Raw genomic sequence first — 20,082 nt, 5'->3', positions numbered from 1 at the left:
CAATGTGGAAATGTCAAGGGCAAACTAAGTATTTGAGTCTAATCTTTAGGAAAGAGGGCTGGCCTGGAGAGAAAAATTTGGATGCCATCAGCATGTGGCTATGGAATTTATTGTAATTAGTAATAAAAAAAATACTAAAGAGTCCCTGAAGGACATTTAAAAAAAGATCTGATTATGGAGATATATAAAAACATGTTTAGTAGTGGAAATATTTAATATCTTGAAGGAGTCATTATTCCATAAAATAATCTAAAACCTAAAACATTTTAACAATTTCAATAAAAATTCTAATATGTATTTTTATAGAACTTTGCAAGTAGATCCTGAAAGTTATAAAAGAGCAAAGAGTAAAACAGTAATACTTTAAAGAAAAAAATGAAGTAACTGAATTTGCCTAGAAGATATCAAGATGTAATACAAAGTCATAATTAAGACTGTGACACCCTCATACCAAGACTAAAGACACAACACACGCACACAAAAATTACAGGCCAATGCCACTGATGAACATAGATGCAAAAATCCTCAGCAAAGTATTAGCAAACCAAATTCAACAATACATTGAAAGGATCATACACCATGAACAAGTAGGATTTATCCCAGGGATGAAAGATGGTTCAATATTCTCAAACAATCAATGTGGTATACCACATTAACAAATTGAATAAAAATCATATGATCATCTCAATAGATGTAGCAAAAGCTTTTGACACAATTCAACATCCATTTATAGTAATAAAAAGAAAAAGTTCGACGAAGTGGGTATAAAGGTAACATATCTCAAAATAATAAAGGCCATATATGACAAGCCCACACACAACATCATATGCAATGTATGAAAGGCCAAAAGCATTTCCTCTAAGATCAGGAATAAGACAAGGATTCCCACTCTTGCCACTTTTATTTAACATAGTACTGGAAGTAATAGGAACAGTATTCAGACAGGAAAAAGAAATGAAAGGAACCTAAATTGTAAGGCAAAAAGTAAAACTGTCACTGTTTGCAGACAACAAGATCCAATATATGGAAAATCCTAAACCTGTTACCAAGAAACTATTATAACTCATCAATGAATTCAATAAACTTACAGTATAGAAAATTAATACACAGAAATCAGTTGTATTTCTATATACTAACAAACTATCAGAAAGAGAAATTAAGAAAATAATCCAATTTACAAGTGCATCAAAAAGAATAAAATACCTAGAAATAAATCTAACTAAGGAGGTACTTGTACTAGGAAAACTATAAAACACTGATAAAAGAACCTGAAGAAGACACAAACAGATGGCTTTCTAATATCTTTATATATCAAGTTGATGGATTGGAAGAATTATTATTGATAAAATGACCATATTACTCAAGGCAATCTACAGATTTAATGTATCCCTATCAAAATACCAATAGCATTTTTCACAGAACTAGAACAAATAATTCTAAAATTTGTATGGAAACACAAAATATCCTAAATAGCCAACATAATCTTGAGAAAGAAGAACAAAGCCAGAGGTATCATGCTCCCTGATTTCAAACTATACTACAAAGCATAGTAATCAAAACAGTATGCTACCTGCACAAAAACAGACACATAGATCTGTGGGACATAAAAAGGAGACCAGAAAAATGAAGGCACACTTATACGGAAATTAATCTACAGCGAAGGAGGCAAGAATATAAAATGGGAAAAAGACAGCTTCTACAATAAATGGTTTTGAGAAAACTGGACAGCTACATGCAAAAGAATGAAACTGGATTATTTTCTCATACCATATACAAGAATAAATTCAAAAGGGATTAAGACTTAAATGTAAGACCTGAAACCATAAAACTTCTAGGAAAAAACATAGGCAGGGACACTTCCCTGTCATGCCTCAGGGCACCACTGAGGGTTTCCCCTCTGCATCACCACTTCCCCACAGAAGTGAAGGGAGCACTTCTGGGTTCAGCAATAACCTGGAGCCGGTGTTAGGTTGGCCCTGCTGGGGCCCTGTTCCGAAGCTCTGCCTTCACTTCAGTCTTTCTAGAAACCCATATTTGCTCATGACCATGCTGGACAGCATCCCAGATGCGTGTGTGAGCCCCCCATGGCGGATACGGCCTGAACAGCCCCAAGGGGCAGGCGCAGTGTAATTAATGATGGCCAATAAACGACACGGCAATGTGGCTTTCTCGCTTGTTAACAGTTTATGGCTCTGCTTTGTTCTGCCTCTTCCTGGGTTGCATGAAGCAGCAAGCTTTTACCAATGTCCTTTGCTGGCATATGCTCTGACTAGTGCTCTGAGGCTGTACCAAAGATTACCACACTTCCAGTTAAGCAGAGCATTCCTGGCCCACGCTTCGTCAGAGGACAGCTGCCACTACCTGTTCTAGTCACTCATTTTTGTCAATTCCCTACCCTGTTACAATGAGTATTTTCCCAGTCTTGTTATTTTACTTGCTTCATGCTTCCACATACACGAAAAAGGTCCTTGATGCAAAGGGTTCAAATTGTTTACCTCTGCTGAAAGCTCTCTTGGATAAATTAAGCGCTAATCAACAGAATGTTCTGAAATTCATTGCTTGTAATGAAATATTCTTGATGCCTACTATAGTTTTTATGCTTTTTAGTGGTCAACTAAGTTTGCTTCACCCTTTTATATGCTATAGATTCCTTACTCTTTGATACTCCTCTCGAAGAAATCCATATTGTTGGACTTTGTTTAATGAACGGAGGATTGTTGTTGAACATCTGATAATGAAACCTCCTTGCCCATTGTTTGTGAGAAGACTTCGTCTCCAGAGCATTGCTTTTATAAGCAGACTGGCACCAACAGTTGCACAGTTTAACATTCAGCTAAGTTATATATAATATAAATAAGCATTGTTAGCTGCTGGTACTTCTGTTAGGGATGGTTAATTCCAGATGTAAAAGTGACCTCAATGCAATTTACATAATTTACATAAATGCAACTCAAAAGAAAAATATTCATTTTCCTGGCATGTTAAATCAAGCCTTTTAAACACTTGCTGAGAAACTTTATTGTAATGTGTTGTTAATAGTTAGGGAAGTTTGAATCTTGTGATAAATGTATCAAAAATTCTTTAGATGCTGCTGTGCCTTTATCATGCAGTACATTTATTTCTCTGGTAAAAATAGCTCTAAAGTTTGTTTTCATCTAATTGGTAACCTGAATTTATATCTGGCATGAGTTCACTGTGGTAATATTAACATGTAAATCAGTAGATTTTGAGACAGTATTCTTTTGCTATTCAGTAATTTTGGTTGACGATTTTAACAAAAACACTTCCCACTGTAATTTCAAATTGTTTCTAAATTGATTTTGTGCTGCTTTGTTAGGACAGATTTATTTTGGATGTACCATTATTATAGGAATTCTATATGTATCTTATACTATGACCTTCCAAAATTTTATTTTCATAATTACTTTTGTGGCTTTGAATATTTTTTTAAAAGGCCCAAATGAAAGCTTGTTAACCAACTGGGTAAATATTTGTGGTCACCTAAGCGTTTTACATCAGAGAGCAATACAGTAGTCAGTCAGTTTTCCTTTCAGAGATCCATTGAGTAACACTTCTCAAACAGGAAACCATTCTTTTAGAAATGTGGACACACAGGTTTTAGTATTATCATAGTTTACACAGTTACTTAGATCAGATTCTTGACTGCCACTTTTCTCGGTTTCTTAGGCTTGAATTGTCATAGACGGTTACAGCAGTTCAGATGCCTTTTGAAAGTAATGTAACTGAAGATTGAGCATATGACTAAACTTTGTATCTGTTCTGAAATAATAATGAAGATTATACATGCTTACCCATCATATCTGACTTAAAAGATTAAATAGAAAGGTTTATAGGAAAGGTTATTGATTGCGAATAGAGCCAGAGGAGTTGTGGGGGAAATAGTGCACGTTTCAATGGCGTAATACACAGATATGTTTGTGGGGATTGGATGTATTATGCAACTGTGATTTGAGTTGTGTAATATGTTAAATACATCCGTTCAGCTTCCATTAACTCCTTTTTAAAACTCATTCTTATCTTTATTTATTGTTGCTTGATTGCAAATGTTTAAAACATTGCAAAATGTTAACATCAAGTAATGTAATGGTTTTTGTAACCAGTTTCCTTCTATGTGCATGTAACTTGGATTTCTCAAATATACTTGGTGACTTATCAGTGACATCAGTTTTCTTTTTATTCAACTTTTTGATCTATAGAAATGTGATACCTACTTGATAGCTCAACTGTAACCAGCTAGCTTTGTAATTTTGTAATATTTATCTACTAAGTTACAGAAGCCTTGTAATATACAGTTGATTGGGTGGGGGGCAGTCTTATTATCACTATGTATGTAATCTGATGGTTATAAAAACTAAATTTTCTAGAGCAATAAAGTAACTACAATGTTAAGTAAACAATAAAAAGAAACTCAGGCAGGATGCTCTTTGACATCGGTTTTAGCAATATTTTGGGGGGATAAATCTCCTTAGGAAAGGGAAACAAAAGCAAAAATAAACAAATGGGACTACATCAAACTTAAAAGCTTTTGCACAGTGAAGGAAACTGTCAACAAAATTAAAGGTCTCATACTGAATGGGAGAAGATATTTGCAAACAAAATATTCATTAAGGGGTTAAGATCCAAAATATACAAAGAGCTTATACAACTCAACATTAAAAAAAGAAACAACCCAATTAAAAATGGGCAAAGAACCTGAATAGACATTTTTCCAAAGAAGATATACGGATGGCCAAAAGGCACATGAAAAGATGCTCAATATCACTAATTATCAGGGAAATGTAAATTAAAACCACGAGCTGTCAACTTCACACCTGTCAGAATGCCTATTATCCAAAAGACAACAAATACCAAGTGTTGGCAAGGATGTAGAGAAAAGGGAACCCTTATGCCTTGTTTACAGGAATGTAAATTGGTGCAGTCACTATGGAAAACAGTATGGAGATTACCCAAAAAATTAAAAATAGAACTACCATATGACCCAGAAATTCCACTCCTTGCTTTTTATCAAAAGAAAACAAAAACACTAGTTTGAAAAGATATATGCATTGCAGTATTATGTACAATAGCAAAGATATTAAAGCAACCTATGTGCTCGTCAATAAATGAATGGATAAAGAAGATGTGGTAAACACACACACACATAAACACACACAATGGAACATTACTCAGCCATAAAAAAGAATTAAATCTTGCTATTTGTGACAACATGGAGAGAACTAGAGGGAATATGCTAAGTGAAATAAGTAAAACAGAGAAAGACAAATACCATATAATTTCACTTACATATGAAATCTAAAAAAAAAACACAAATGGACAAACATAACAAAACAGAAACAAAGTTATAGATAGCAAGAACAGAGGGGAGGGGATGGGGTGATGAGATAACTAGGAGAGGGAGATTAAGAGGTACAAACTTCCATGTATAAAATAAATGTCACAGGTATGAAATATACAGTGTGGGGAATTTGTCAGTCATGATATCATATGTTTATATGATGATAGATGGTAATTAGACTTATCATGGTCATTTTGAAATATATGGAAATATTGAATCACTATGTTGTGCACAAGGAACTCATGTAGTGTTGTACATCAATTATACTTCAAAAACAAACAACCTCATAGAAAAAGAGACAATGTTTGTGCTTTTCAGAGGTAGGAAGTAGAAAGAGTGGGAAGTGGATAAAAGTGGTCAAGTTACAAACTTCTAGTTATAAGAAAGTATGTACTAGGGATGTAATGTATGACATGGTTAATATAATGAAAATGGCTGTATGCTATGTATGAAAGTTGTTAAGAGAGTAAATCCCAAGAAAAAAAAATATTTTTCTTTCTTATTTTGTATCTATATGAGATGATGGATGTTCACTAAACTTACTGTTGTAATCATTTTATGATTTATCTAAGTCAAATCATTATGCTGTACACTTTAAAATTATACAGTGCTGTATGTCAATTATATCTCAATAAAACTGGAAACAGTTTCCATAATACTGTTGCAGTGATAAAGAAATGAGTCATTGGAATAGAATAGAGATCCCAGAAAATTGTATACTTTGGAACATATTTTAATTTATCTATCAATTTATATTTCATACAGAATAGGAGTAAAGAAACTATTCAGATTTGATATGTATGTATTATACATGTATAATGTATTAAATAAAACATGTATTGTATATATATGCATGCATTACTTATAGTTTATACACATATGTATACAAATATATATAAAACAATGGAAACATTTAAAAAGTGTGTGTGTATGTATGAAAAATGGTAACATTTCACATTAATTGGGAAAGGATCAACTATTTAATATATGACGGTTTCCCAATGGTTACCACTGTAAAAAAAAAAAAATCCCACTTCATTTAGACATAAAAATAAATTTCAGATGAAAAAAAGATCTAAAGGTTAAATAACAATAAATCAATCTTTAAAAAAGAAAATGTGGGAACTATATAACATTTTTGTTGCAAGAATTTCTTGACAAAGCACAAACCAACAAACCATGGCACAGGGTAGGTGCTCAAATGTCTATTTAAGAAATTAAAAGATAGATCATATGTTCACATTAAAGTTCTTAAAATCTTTTATGATTAAAATATTATTTTCAAAGTTAAAAGAAAAGCCATAGTCAACAGAAGACATTTTTAATAAACCTAAGCAATGCAATTAAAAAAAAATCAAAACTAAAAATTGGCAAAGGGTTGAGGCAACTCAGAATTAGAAAGCCAAATGGTTAATAAATGTTTAAAAAAATGTTTTCTTGAGTAGTCAGAAAATTATAAATTGAAACCAATGAGATACATTGAATACTATTTGGATTCAAAAGACATTTAAAAAATGACAGCATCAAGTGTTATCCACCACGTGGAGAAATGAGAATTCAGACTCTTGAGGGGCGTGTAAGTGATTCTGCCACTTCAGAGGCCTCACTGCAGAGTTCTGTTCCCTGTGGAACCTCACAGAAAACTGACATCAGTTACGAGATCTCAGGTGCAGGTCCTAAGACTGCACTTCCTCAGCCCATGTTCACTTGTTAATCAACATTAAGTCTAAGGAAGCACTCTCCCTTACTGTTTCCTCAATATTCTTAGAGATGAAGTCACCAGCAAGGCAAATCAAGAATTTAACACACACTCTACTTTTAGTAAAATTAGAATCTAAGCAGATGTCCAGAGACTTGAAGTTTCTAATCATGATTATATTTCACATCCTTACAACATTTGTGGTTTTTATTATGAAGTAATTATCCATACTATTTATTGCTTATTCTAAGACAAGGAAGGCGTTTAAGATTGACCTTATGTGTATCCTGATTCATGGTTTCAAAACAATCCATCATCTAAAAATAATTCCCTAAAGAATGTGTTGCTCTTCAGATTTTAAAAAACTCCTGAATTGCAGACAAGAAAATATTTCTTGGCTTTTTTCAAACTCATGCCTTCTTTTGATAAAAGAGGGAAAAAAACATTAATGTCATATAATTTGAAGTTTCAAAATAAATAAGACTAAAAATAAATCAGATCTGTTAGACAAAACACTGCTTTGATTTCAAACCATACCTTTCACAAAATTCTAATATGGTCTCTCAGGATATGTTACAAGAACCAGGTGTTAAATAAAGAATGAGGTGCTTAGCAAACAACAAAGTATGACCTTAGGATGAGTCATTGTCTGTGTTTAAAACATATATTTTAAAATATTTCCATATGTATGAAAGTCTGGAGCATTACATATAATTTTTTATAGCTAGTTTATTGAAATAGTCAGTAACTTAGTTATCATACCTGTGGACACAAGGTTTCCAGGTGATTGGCTGCAACTTTGACAATCTTAATTCCATCTTCATTTGTTGACATGGAACAAGCAAGATTTGCCACCTTAAATACAATATAAAACAATGGAAATTATCTCAGATTATGAAGGAAATGAAGAAACATTTGTCATCCTAGACAAGTAAGAGTATGTACATGTCCATTGAAAATCTCAATGACAAACAACAGCATTTTCATAAATGTCACTGGTATCTGCTTTATGGACGCATTCAGATAATCTATTGATATTAAAAACAACAAAGGGCCATGGAAAATCATTTAAAGCCAAAAGGAAGACTGGTGAGTAAATTAGTAAACCCTGTACAGTCTCTTGGTATCAACACCTAACCCATAATAAGATGCTAACTATTATGGTTTCCTATGGGACTGAAAAAAAAGTTTACTTATGGATTGAATGCTGATAGATTCTTGGAATCTCATATGATTGTGGTTTATTTTAAGTTTGTAATTGGTTTATTATTTCCCAGAGGTCTATTATGCATACTTAAGTTGCATTAAGCATGGCTGTTATCTTTATTCATGTTTTATTCAGCATCAAATATGCTGCAAAGCTGGACAAATACAAGATAATTGAATTCTTCTTCCTGTTCTTGATTTTCTATTACAACTTCGTAGGCACTATTTGACATTTGAGCAGTCAATTTGATTCAAGCCCTTAGTAATACCCATATTCTTTTATACATTATTGCTTTTTAAACTCACACTCTTTTCTAGGGAAATGGGTGCCCTTTTAAATAACTACATTCACGTCTATTACCTAAGTCCAATGTTTACAAATAATTTCTTTATACCATGAATGAGTCATGAGAAAGATCATGGAATTCCTTTCTTTTCCTTTGAACCTCACTCTTATTCAACATTCCCCTTGCTAACAGGTGAGTATTCATGTACAGAGGCAATGTTTCCTCTAATCTACAAAATATGTTGTGTCTTCATCACTGCAAAGAGATTGATTTTCTAACAATCACTTTCCTAATATCTCTGTTAGTTATTACATACTTTAGCACATGGCAAGTTTTACTGATCAAATCCAATGCACTCAGTTGCAGAGAAACCACACTTAAACTGCATGCAGTGGAAGTGAACAAAAAACATATCTTTGGATGACTATTTGTAGAGTATCACAAACTGTTACTTACATGGATTTGCAGGCTTTGCTTTTTTTTATAGCATTACTTTAAATATGTCAACAGTGAAACAACTCCATGGTTTGCATTTACATATAATGAAATAGCAGCCATACATTATTTAACTGGGGAACGGCATTGTTCACTTTATTAATATACATGGAAATGGCTTACTTGAAAAGGTCTTTTGTTGGCTTGAAGGTCACAATGACTCAACTTTCATATCTGACACATAATTAGCACATTTGTGAATTATTTGAAAAGGGCAGCAGTTTCTTTGCCCCTCTCCCCCACTCCCAAAGCCCCACTCACAGAAAGTAAAATTTAGCAGTCTGCTTTAATATGTCTCATAATAATATGCACTGCACTTGCAGAAAATAGTTATCTGTAAATTTGAGCACTCTTTGTTTTAAGTAAAAAATTTAAATTATTGCCTCAATCTTTTGGTCAAATCAGATGAATGTTGGTTAATCCAAAGTTTAAAATTACAGAAAGGTACTCTATATAGGCACTCTTTTTTAAAAAAAAGTTATTTTATATCAGAGCATAGCTGATTAACAATGTTGTGTTAGTTTCAGCTGTACAGCAAAAGGATTCAGTTATATATGTATCTATTCCTTTCCAAATTCTTTTCCCATTTAGGTTATTACAGGATATTAAGCAGAACTCCCTGTGCTATACAGTAGGTCCTTGTTGGTTATATATTTTAAATATAGTAGTGTGTACATGTCAATTCCAAACTCCCAATCTATCCCGAACAACCCAATCAAAAAAATGGGCAGAAGACCTAAATAGACATTTCTCCAAAGAAACAGATATACACAGATGGCCAAGAGGCACATGAAAAGATGCTCAACATCACTAATTATTAGAGAAATGCAAATCAAAACTACAATGAGATATCACCTCACAACAATCAGAATGGCCATCATCAAAAAATCTACAAACAATAAATGCTGGAGAGGTTGTTAAGAAAAGGGAACTCTCCTTCACTGTTGGTGGGAATGTAAATTGGTACAGCCACTATGGAGAACAGTATGGAGGTTCCTTAAGAAACTAAAAATAGAGCTACTATATGATCCAGCAATCCCACTCCTGGGCATATATCCAGAGAAAACCATACTCCAAAAGCACACATGCACCCAATGTTCACTGCCGAGCTATTTATAACAGTCAAGACATGGAAGCAACTTAAATGTCCATCAACAGAGGAATGGATAAAGAAGATGTGGTACATATACACAGTGGAATATTATTCAGCCATTAAAAAAGAATGAAATAATGTCATTTGCAGCAATATGGATGGACCTGGAGATTATCATACTAAGTGAAGTCAGACAGAGAAAGACAAAGATCATATGATATTGCTTATATGCGGAATCGAAAAAAAATGATACAAATGAACTTATTTACAAAACAGACTCACAGACTTAGAGGTTACCAGGAGGAAGGGTGGGGACACTCTTTTACTTTATTTATTTTTAATGTTTCATCTTTACCTTTTTTCCCTTTTAAAAACACATTGTTCTTCTGGACATTTTCTGGTCTCCATGTTTATCGTAGCCAATTCAGTGACTAATGTTAATATAAAAATCATCCTAAAAACAAAGTTTCTGTTTATATTAGCAGACTTAAGTCTTACAAAACTCTCAATTGAAAATACAGCACACCTCAAAGTTTTCTACTCAATTAATCATTATATTAACACTCTTTCTGTCTTCCTTTATTCAGACATACCCAAACTTCTCCTTACCAGAACTGTTCTATGTCAGGTAAACTTTCTAGATAATCAAGTACTATTTCCAGATTAAGGCATGTGGAGTTTTAGTGATATTTTATAGAAACAAATTGAATTTATAGGATAGCTAGTATTCTGTGACCAAATAGAGAAAATTATGTGATAAAAATCGCTTTACATTTCTAATTTGAGTGATTTGTGACATATTTTCTAAGTCACATGAATGTTTAAGTGAAAGCCAAATTTTTTCTAACAATATTCCTAAGTTCTGTGTGGCTCTTTAGGCAGTCAGGTATGTTCCCCAGCATAGCATGAAGGCAACTCCCTGTTGGTCAAAGAAAACAGCATGCAAACAAAATATTTTATAAAACAGTTTGAGATATTTGGACATCTGACAGCTTTTATATATCTTTGACAGTGTTTCAAAAGTCTGTGTAAAGTTTCATTATTCAAGAGACCCTTTTGAAAGATTTTTGCCCACTAAGGAAAACTGTTCACAGAGAGGTTTTGGAGACAAATAGATCTGGGTTTTAACTCAATTCCCACAATTAATAAAATTTCTGACCATGGGCAAAATGTTAACATCTCTGAGATCATTCTGTCACCTATAAAATGGGTATGATATTATCAATCTCACTGGAGTACTTTGAGGATTAAATAAGATAGTTTGTGAAGATAGCCTGATACCAGGTAGCCCTGTCCATGTATCAATTTCCTTCCAGCTCATCTCCCTTCTATTAATGGGGGGTGGGAAAGAACATTCACTCTCTCAAGAAGTTTTATAGAATTAAAACTTTAGAAGTCTAAAGAAATTTGACAAAATGTCTAATCGAAGAGCCACAAATTCAAATGTTTAAAGGACTCATGCAGGGAATACAAACATGGCGTCTAGATATAACAGTGGTTAGGGTGCATGGTGGTGCCCCAGGCAAACACGAGTGTGTATGCCCTGCCTAAAGGCATTAGGCCTCATTAAAACAAGTTGAAATACAAGGAAAAACTCAATTCCTTAACCAAGCTAACAGTCTGTTGACTTACTTTAGTTCACAGTTCACCAATTTGTGACCTCTGACCTCATTCTCTAATCCTCTATTGTATCAATTGGAAAACAAAGTCAGAGAGAAGAAACATTCTCAAACTATCCAAGGACAGGGAGACTATTAATCAGGGCTGTGTGTGTGCCATTTATACCATCCTGAATTAAAGCACTGAAAAGTTTCCTGCATTGAAATGATTGACCAGACTTTTTATTGATATTGTGCTATATCCTTAGCCAAGACCAAGAAAATCAGAGCCTAAATTAACCTAAATAAATGAAACCAAGCGCACTCAAGTAAATTCACAAGTTTATTAAAAAGACAAGGCCAGGACACAACGTTCTTTCATTTTTACAAAAGATTAAGCTATATCACTAAAATAATTGCTGATACTCTATCTGATAATTGCAAAAGTCAAATTTTAAAAAAATTTCAGACAGGGACATGTTTTCATGTTACTCAGAGGGGAGTGATTTTTTAACATCAGCACCTCACTTGTGAGCCTCTTTTCTTCTCACCAGTCCTTGTGCCCTCTAAGATGTATATCTCATTCTAAATGCTTTAAACTTGAATTTACTGCCCTTTCAGGTCTATTAAAAAAAAAGTTGTAGACAGAAAAGCCTGACCAGACAATTCTTGAACTAATTCACATTTATTACCATCTTGCTGATGTTTGTTTTCCTCTTCCTGGTTCCTAGTTTAGTTTCTGTATACCAATTTTGAATGTCCCCGCCATATTTTCTATTTGCTGACTTTTCCCCCTTCACCTGGCATAGAACATGGTACCTCTCACTCCCTGACCCATGTTCTGAAGTGAGAAATTCCCTGCTCTGGAACCTGGCCTCATAAAACCCTGCCAGCTAGGCCAGTTCCATCAAGGTCAGGGAATTGACCATACTTGACCCCCCTCACCACCAATGACTCACTAATGTCAGTATCAAGGAAAGCTATAAAAAAGATATTTGGAGAGTGGGAGTATTTTCAATGACCTTTAAATCAGTCTGCCATGCTATAAGCTTAACTCTGCTGTTTATCATTACTCTGTTCTGAGCTGATAAAGAGATTGAATTTTAAAAGTACTGAATACCAGAGCATGCTATATTTTAACATTCTAATATCAAGTGTTATTTGAAATCTCAGGTGCACTAGCTGTCCTCTCAAGTCATCTTAGACAACTGAAATGGTATTGTTGCTAGGAACAAGCTCACTGTTTGGACAGCTGCTCGTCATACATCATTCATTCTGTCACTAAGGAGCTCTCACACAGATATTTACCTGCAATATGATTTCTCAAGAACATGAAGCCAACTTTGATGTTTGGTGAGATTTCCATTTTTGCATATTCATTGTTTATATATAGTTCACATAGTTAATTGTAATATCATGTCACTGTGTATCTTAGCTCTCAAGGGGGAAGAAAGGTCACTGTCTCATTTTCATTCATTTTCCTCTCTGGCAGATGGTCATGCAACTCCTGTGTAAACACTTTCAGAGACAGAATTTACTGTTTTGCAGGGCAGCCTATTCCCGTTGCAGGGTAGTCCAAAGTTACACAAGTTAAGAAGTTCTTCCTTATAATGAGGTGAAATCTTTCTCTCAACAACTTTCTCACAGTGGTTATAGAATCTAAAATGTCAAATATCTTCAATAATAGATATAAGGTTGGGCTCATAGAAAATCTTCATTAGTAGTCCTCAACTTGTGGGATAAGTTAGATGGTAAGCATAAGAGAATCACCAGTATAGCTATTAAAAGAAAAGTCCAGGTTCCTCTGCCAAGATATTCTGATATATTAAGTATGTCTATGGGTGGACATTAGAGGAGGTATAAAGTATGTTTAATTCAACTGTTAAAAGTTCCCCAGGTGATTCTGATATACCACCGTCCACACACACATACACACAACACACAGAAACATATTCAGACTTTGGGTTGATTTTCATTTGTTTGGATAGACACTCCTTCCTGAAAATTAATGTAAAGGGGTGAAAATCTACAAGAAGTATGAACTGAATATATACGGAAGAGGCTAGGAATCATAGAAAAGGCTTCACAAATTAGAGACAAGAAATAATAACCTATACTACCACCTGAGAAATAGGGCTTAGTCTATTAGGGCTACTATAACAAAAGTAAATACACTGGGTAGCTTACAAACAACAGAATTTATTTCTCGCAGTGCTAGAGGCTGGGGAGTCTACAATCAAGGTGCTGGCAGACTCAGTGTCTGGTGAGTACCAGCTTTCTGGTTCATAGACTAAACCCTCTAGCTGTAACCTCACATGGCAGAAGAGGTGAGGGATCTCTCTGGGGCTTCTTTTAATAAGGGCACTAATCACTTCTATGAAGGTTCTTCCCTCATTACCCAATCACCTTCAAAAGGTTCTACCTCCCAATACTATCACCTTGGGTGTTAGGATTTCAACATATGAATTTTGAGGGACACAAACATTTAGTCTATAACAAATAGAGAAAAGTTTAAAAATCAAAATACTCAGGAAACAAGAAAATCAAGTGTAGGAGAAACTTCTGGCCTTCTCCCCAGTATCCATTCCTTTTTCTGTCAATAATAACACTCTGATTTCCCTTTGGAGAACTACTGTCTCCTCCTCTAACCCAGTGGTGTGAAATCTTGGTATGACAGTTAATCAAAGCTCCTAGTAGTCCTCCGCTGGCCCTGGTGTGGGCATATCCATCACTTCCTGCATGGAGCCCTGGAGCAGTTCCTGTTCCTACCCAATCTCAGCCCTCTTCTCACAGTTTGCCTGTACCTATGTGCACTACCTTGTGTCTTCAAATGAAGTCTCTTTTGTTTTCTACTTAAGTAACCCAAATTCATATTATCTTGCATGCAACTATAACTGAATGTAGTACTGAATCAGAAATTTACAAACCCCTTATGCACTAATTTCAGATGGCTACTCTCAGCAAAGTTAAAGGCTGGCAATGCAGAACCATAATCATTTCAGTGGAAGGCACTTTCTATCAAATGTCTGCCTCTGGATTTAGGCAACCTGGATACCATAGTATCAGGGGCAAATGCAGAGAAGATGTTCATTTCAGTTTCTGCACATATAGATAAGTGTGGTTTTACCTGTCTTGTTTTGAATATCTAATCCCTAGATATCTATTAGAACATTTTACAGACCAGGTAAAAAAGGACATCTAATTCTTAAAGAAAATAATTTAGCAATTGTGCTTATCCTTTCGTAAGCTGTTTATTATATCTAAAAGCCATCCTTTCATGTGCTCTTTTAAATTCATACCTATACATTAAGGCCTGGATCAAATAACATCTCCTCCACAAACCTTTCTCAGACGCCCAGAATCATAATTCATACTTGCACAAGTATAGCACCTACTTTATTCTTCCTAGACTCACTTATGTATTTTTCAGATGGTAAATGCTAGAAGGTAAAGACAATTATGTATTCTTTTTTAAAAAAAATTTTTATCAGCCAAAGTATCCTAAAAACAGAATTTAGTCTATGTAAATAAATAAAAAATAGTTTATCTTTGTTCACCTGGAAATTGAATTATCATGAATAGATATCTTCTATTGTGTCTTAATAAATGCAATGAATGTATATCTTAGAGGGCTTAGTACAACTTAATTGGAAACTATGTCCTTCCTCTGTCCCTTCCTCATCAAAAAAAAAAGTTTCTGATTATCTATTACAGGAGCATAAAGATTAGTATCATTACTTTAAGTTATGGAGGAAAATACTTGAGGAAAGAAAGCCCTTGAGTCATTAAACTTAATTGCCTTGAGTTGATTTCAGTCCGACTGTTTGTATATTGGGAACGTCAAAATCTGACAAATCTGTAACAAAGATACAAATAAACACTTGAAGTAAGGATACAGAAACAGTATAGCTAAAACAAGTTCTTTATTTGTGACTTGGCATTTACAAAAGATTGGATTGCTTTCTGAATTTAGAAAAGAATAAAGATTCACAAAAGCTTGTGAAGAGCTGTGAAGAAGGAAAAGAGAGGAAGGGTCCACAGTGGATATTAATTAGGAAGTCACTAGCTTATCAATAGCAATTGGATGTATGTGAGTAGGGGGTATATATTCTTAGAAGAGTACCTAAGATACCAATATTTATTAGGCAGATAGAAGAAGATAAACCTATGATGAGTCTTAGAAAAAGTGGCCAGAGATAGAGAAGGTTACCCACAATACTCTGATGTCATAGAGGATAGGAGAAGAGAAAGTTTCAAGAAGGTGGTTTCAGCTATCAAATAATAAGAAGTCAAGTAAGTAATTCCTGAAATTATTCACTGATTCAGCCACACAGAGGGCCATTGTTGGTTGAGGCAGAATGATGATGGTCAGACTAGCGTAGTGTGGACAGAGGACAGTGTAGGTGGTGAGGATATCCCCATGTGTCTTGTGACACGAAGCAGAGAGCTAGAGGCTGCCTAGACAATACTCACTCCCATTCCCTTATCAATCCATTTGTTTTGATTTCCTCTCTCAAAACATCTCTTGAATCATCTACTTTTCTTGCTCCCTACCCTAGTCAAGTTTACTGTCAGTTTTATTTTTTCATTCAGACTTAGATTTTATTCTCAGCCACTGTGCCTTCTCTACAATATATTCACCACACTGTAGCTGATGATTTTTTTCAAATGCAAATTTGATTCTTCCATCATCATCTCCCATTCCCACTCCACATTCCCTTCCCTACAAGGTCTTCTATAGTCTGGTCCAAGACTCATCACCCATAGTTCTTTTTCTCCCTTTACTTCAGCTATGTCAACCTATTTTCAACTATCCATGCTTCCTTCTGCCACAGGACATTTGCACATGCTGTTTTCTTTAGCCTGGAATGTGCTCCTCCTCCTTCATTGCCACATTTACACCACTTAGACATAGTTAATTGCAGGTCTCTGCTCCCAAGTAAATTTTTAGAAAGTTTTTCACCAATACTGCAACCCCTACCCACCAGTGAGACCTGTCTTTAACCAAGTCAGGTTTTTCCTTCTGAGCTTGATTCTCGATTTGTAATTATACATTTACTGAAAAGATTATTTGATTAGTGACCATTTCTTCTGCTTTATAAGAGCAGGGCCCTTACTTGTTCATCACTGGACCCTCAGTTTCTAGTACCTGATATATGGTAGCCAAACAATAGTCCTTCAGTGGATGAATAAATGCATGAGTGCATGGATTAGTACACTTACAAATGTATCATCCCCAAAGAGAGGATGAAAAATTGAGTTTAGAGGGAGGAGGCAGCAGCAGAAATTCAGGACAAGTGAGAAAGGGAAATGAAATTTCCCTCTGAAATTCATTTGCAATATTCCACAAAGGCTTAGACAGTTGGACTTCAAAGAAAAGTAACACACTTTTCTTCTAGTCTGGTCATTGTACTTAACAAAGCTTGGGAGGCAGCTTCTTTCGAGTTTTAGTTTCACTTAAGATATCAAATTGGGAACAATTGATTAGCTCCCAATTTAGCTTTTAATTAATTAATTTATTTATTATTATTATTATTTTTTGCGTTATGTGGGCCTCTCACTGTTGTGGCCTCTCCCGTTGCAGAGCACAGGCTCCGGACGCACAGGCCCAGCGGCCATGGCTCACGGGCCCAGCCGCTCCGCGGCATGTGGGATCTTCCCAGACTGGGGCACGAACCTGTGTCCCCTGCATCGGCAGGCGGACTCTCAACCACTGCGCCACCAGGGAAGCCCTAATTTATTTTTAATCAAGCAAAATAACTCTTCAAAGGACCCAAGCTGACTGCCAAATGCTGGTGAGTGAGGCAAATGGAAAGAGGTGGGATAACTCCCATGAACAAACCCAGGAGCTTTAGTATCTCCAGCAGAACGTAATGTAACGCATGCTTTGTTTCCAGGTAAGCCTAGCTCAGAGCACTGGGACTGAATGTGAGAAGTGTAGACGGGGGTCTGTGATCTCTCAGTGTTGGCGTCCAAGTGACCTCTGGCTAAGCAAGCCAGTTCTTCTGTTCCTCCTGGTCAGACAATGCTTCTGTGCTGCCCCTTGTAGTAACAAGAAATGACCATGAATTATGAGTTTTGTAGAATATTTAACTAATAGAATTGTGTTATAAAAGTGCATAGCAAGGTGCAGGTAAACAGTTTCATCAAGTAACAAATATTGATTATGCACCTGTGATGTGGGCTAGGAACTGCCTGAGAACTCAAAGACAACACAAGCAAATCTCAAGAAACATAACCTATTTAAGGGGACACATGAAAGAGAGAATAAAACTGTAGTTTCTAAGTACGACAGGAAGCTATAGGTAGGTGAACCTCCTAGCAGTGACTGAACTCAGGCTGTTTCATGGAAACAAACTATTGCCAAGGAACTTAATATCCGCTAAGACTTTGCATCTCAAATTGCCTCCCAAATGTTATAAATCTTAAATCACGCAATCCTGTCTCTGATATTAGTTTTGCTAATGTAACTATTTACTTCTCTGTCTTTGGTTATCCATCTATAAGATGAGCAGATTAATTATTTGACTTCTAGGCCCCCTCCCATTTAAATGATCACATTTTACTGATTGTGTAACTTGAAAACAAAATTAGACAGAAAGTAGGCAGGGGGCAGAACTATCAGGCAATTTTGTTTTTAATTTAAACATCACATTTCTAAATAAAATATTAGCAAATTAACTCCAACTATGTAACTAAAGACTAATAATACAGCAAAACAATGCAGTTTCTCCTAGGAATAAAACAGTGGCTTGTGATTGGGAAATACTACCAATGAAATTCCTTGTTTTACTATATTTTAACAGATTTTAGAAAAGCATTTGATAAAGTTTTATGCACATTCTTATTAATACAAAACAAAGCTAAACTAAAAGAGAACAAAAACAAACAAAAGTCTTAGTTATGAATAAATTATTCTTAACCTGAGACAGGTCTAATTACAGAAAATTAAAGAAAATTATAGAATACTGCTCAAAAGTCAAGATTAAAATAGCATTCCCCTTGTTACTGAGGTTAACCAATATTTTACTCCAGGTTCTAGCCAATATAAATGAACCTAAAAAATAAGTGACAGCTGCAAATATTGTAAAGAAAGAAGAAATATTTACATTTCTCAGGTGACAAAGTTGAGTTAAATTCCAACTCTTATCATGAGTTACATATGGAAGGGAAGTAGGATCAATTTTGCCATGAAGAAAAGCATCCCCTTTTAACTATATGTTTCTATATTGACTGAAATTTTTCCAAGTATCTTTTTCATAAATGGTTATGTAATTAGAAAAATAAAGGAGATTGATGAAATAGTTTTATATTTATTGACTTGGAAACATGCTAATGATAAGCAAAATGTATAAAATGATCTCTTTATTAAAAATGATAAATATGTGTGTGTGTTAGAAAGTATGATATCTAAAATGTTGTTCACCAAAATGGTAATTGGGCTTATCTCTGAGGGGTAAGATTCAAGATAATTTCAACTTTCTTTTATTATAATTTTTAAAATGTATAGTTTGGGTTATTATAATGAGCATGAATCACTTTTATAACCAGAAAAAACAATATAGTAATTTTCATTTTGAAGAGAATAAAATGTTTCTATATCTATTTTTGAAATTTTAATACCAACATATTAATCATGACACTGCAAAATCTGAGGATCCAGAATCACTTACAAATAGGGTTTCCAGAAAATACAGATATAACGTTTAAGGGCTGTTAGGTAGAAAATAGCTTGGGTTGTTTCATAACTGTTTTATTTAAAATGATTCACAAATATGATTGCTAATTCACAATAGGAAGACCAGACATTGGTTTTCCCTCAAGTTGTCTTTAATATAATGGCAAATATCAAATGAATCAAAGCCCATTGCCAATGAGAAAATCAGAACACCCAAAAGTGATTTTAATAACGAATAAAAATTCAATTTGTTTGGAATGTTAATGGCATTCCATGCATGGGGTGTGTGGGTATGTGTGTTTGTGTGTGTCTGTGTGAGTGTCTGTGTCTGTGTGCAAAAGATACGAGGTGATTATTCTTGTGATTAAGGGATTATAACATAGTCCTACATTTCTTTTCTTTTTCTTATCTTAATTTTGCCCTCCAGCTGAACTCAAATTTGCATCTGCACTTCTTGTTCCTCTCCAATGACTCATTAAAGATGAAGATATTCATTTGTCTAAGTGGACATATGTCAATGTTATTCTAAAAACCAGTCATTAGTATGCTGTGTCAGGATGTGCCATCACAAAAGAAACAAATGAGATGAAAACACACACACACACACACATACACGCACAGGACTTAAACAGGTTTGGCTGTTAGAGTATTGCTTCTAATAAATTATCTG

General features: G+C 34.6%; 1 protein-coding gene and 1 pseudogene across 2 annotated transcripts in view; one reads left to right on the top strand and one right to left on the bottom strand.

Annotated features, from left to right (window-relative positions):
• CTNNA3 (catenin alpha 3) overlaps positions 1 to 20,082 on the bottom strand; it is a 1,660,471-nt gene that overhangs the window by 578,813 nt on the left and 1,061,576 nt on the right. The window contains exon 10 of the mRNA XM_081238023.1: positions 7,818 to 7,910. Within this exon, the coding sequence (XP_081094149.1) occupies positions 7,818 to 7,910 (93 nt within the window). The remainder of the gene's footprint in view (positions 1 to 7,817; positions 7,911 to 20,082) is intronic.
• LOC308620179 (transmembrane protein 33-like) lies at positions 2,085 to 2,848 on the top strand (annotated as a pseudogene). The gene has a single exon. The product of its transcript is annotated as a transmembrane protein 33-like (transcript).

This window comes from Mesoplodon bidens (assembly GCF_964165515.1).
Source record: "Mesoplodon bidens genome assembly, chromosome: 1".
NCBI classification, from domain to species: domain Eukaryota; kingdom Metazoa; phylum Chordata; class Mammalia; order Artiodactyla; family Ziphiidae; genus Mesoplodon; species Mesoplodon bidens.
This window is presented reverse-complemented; position numbering and strand designations above follow the sequence as displayed.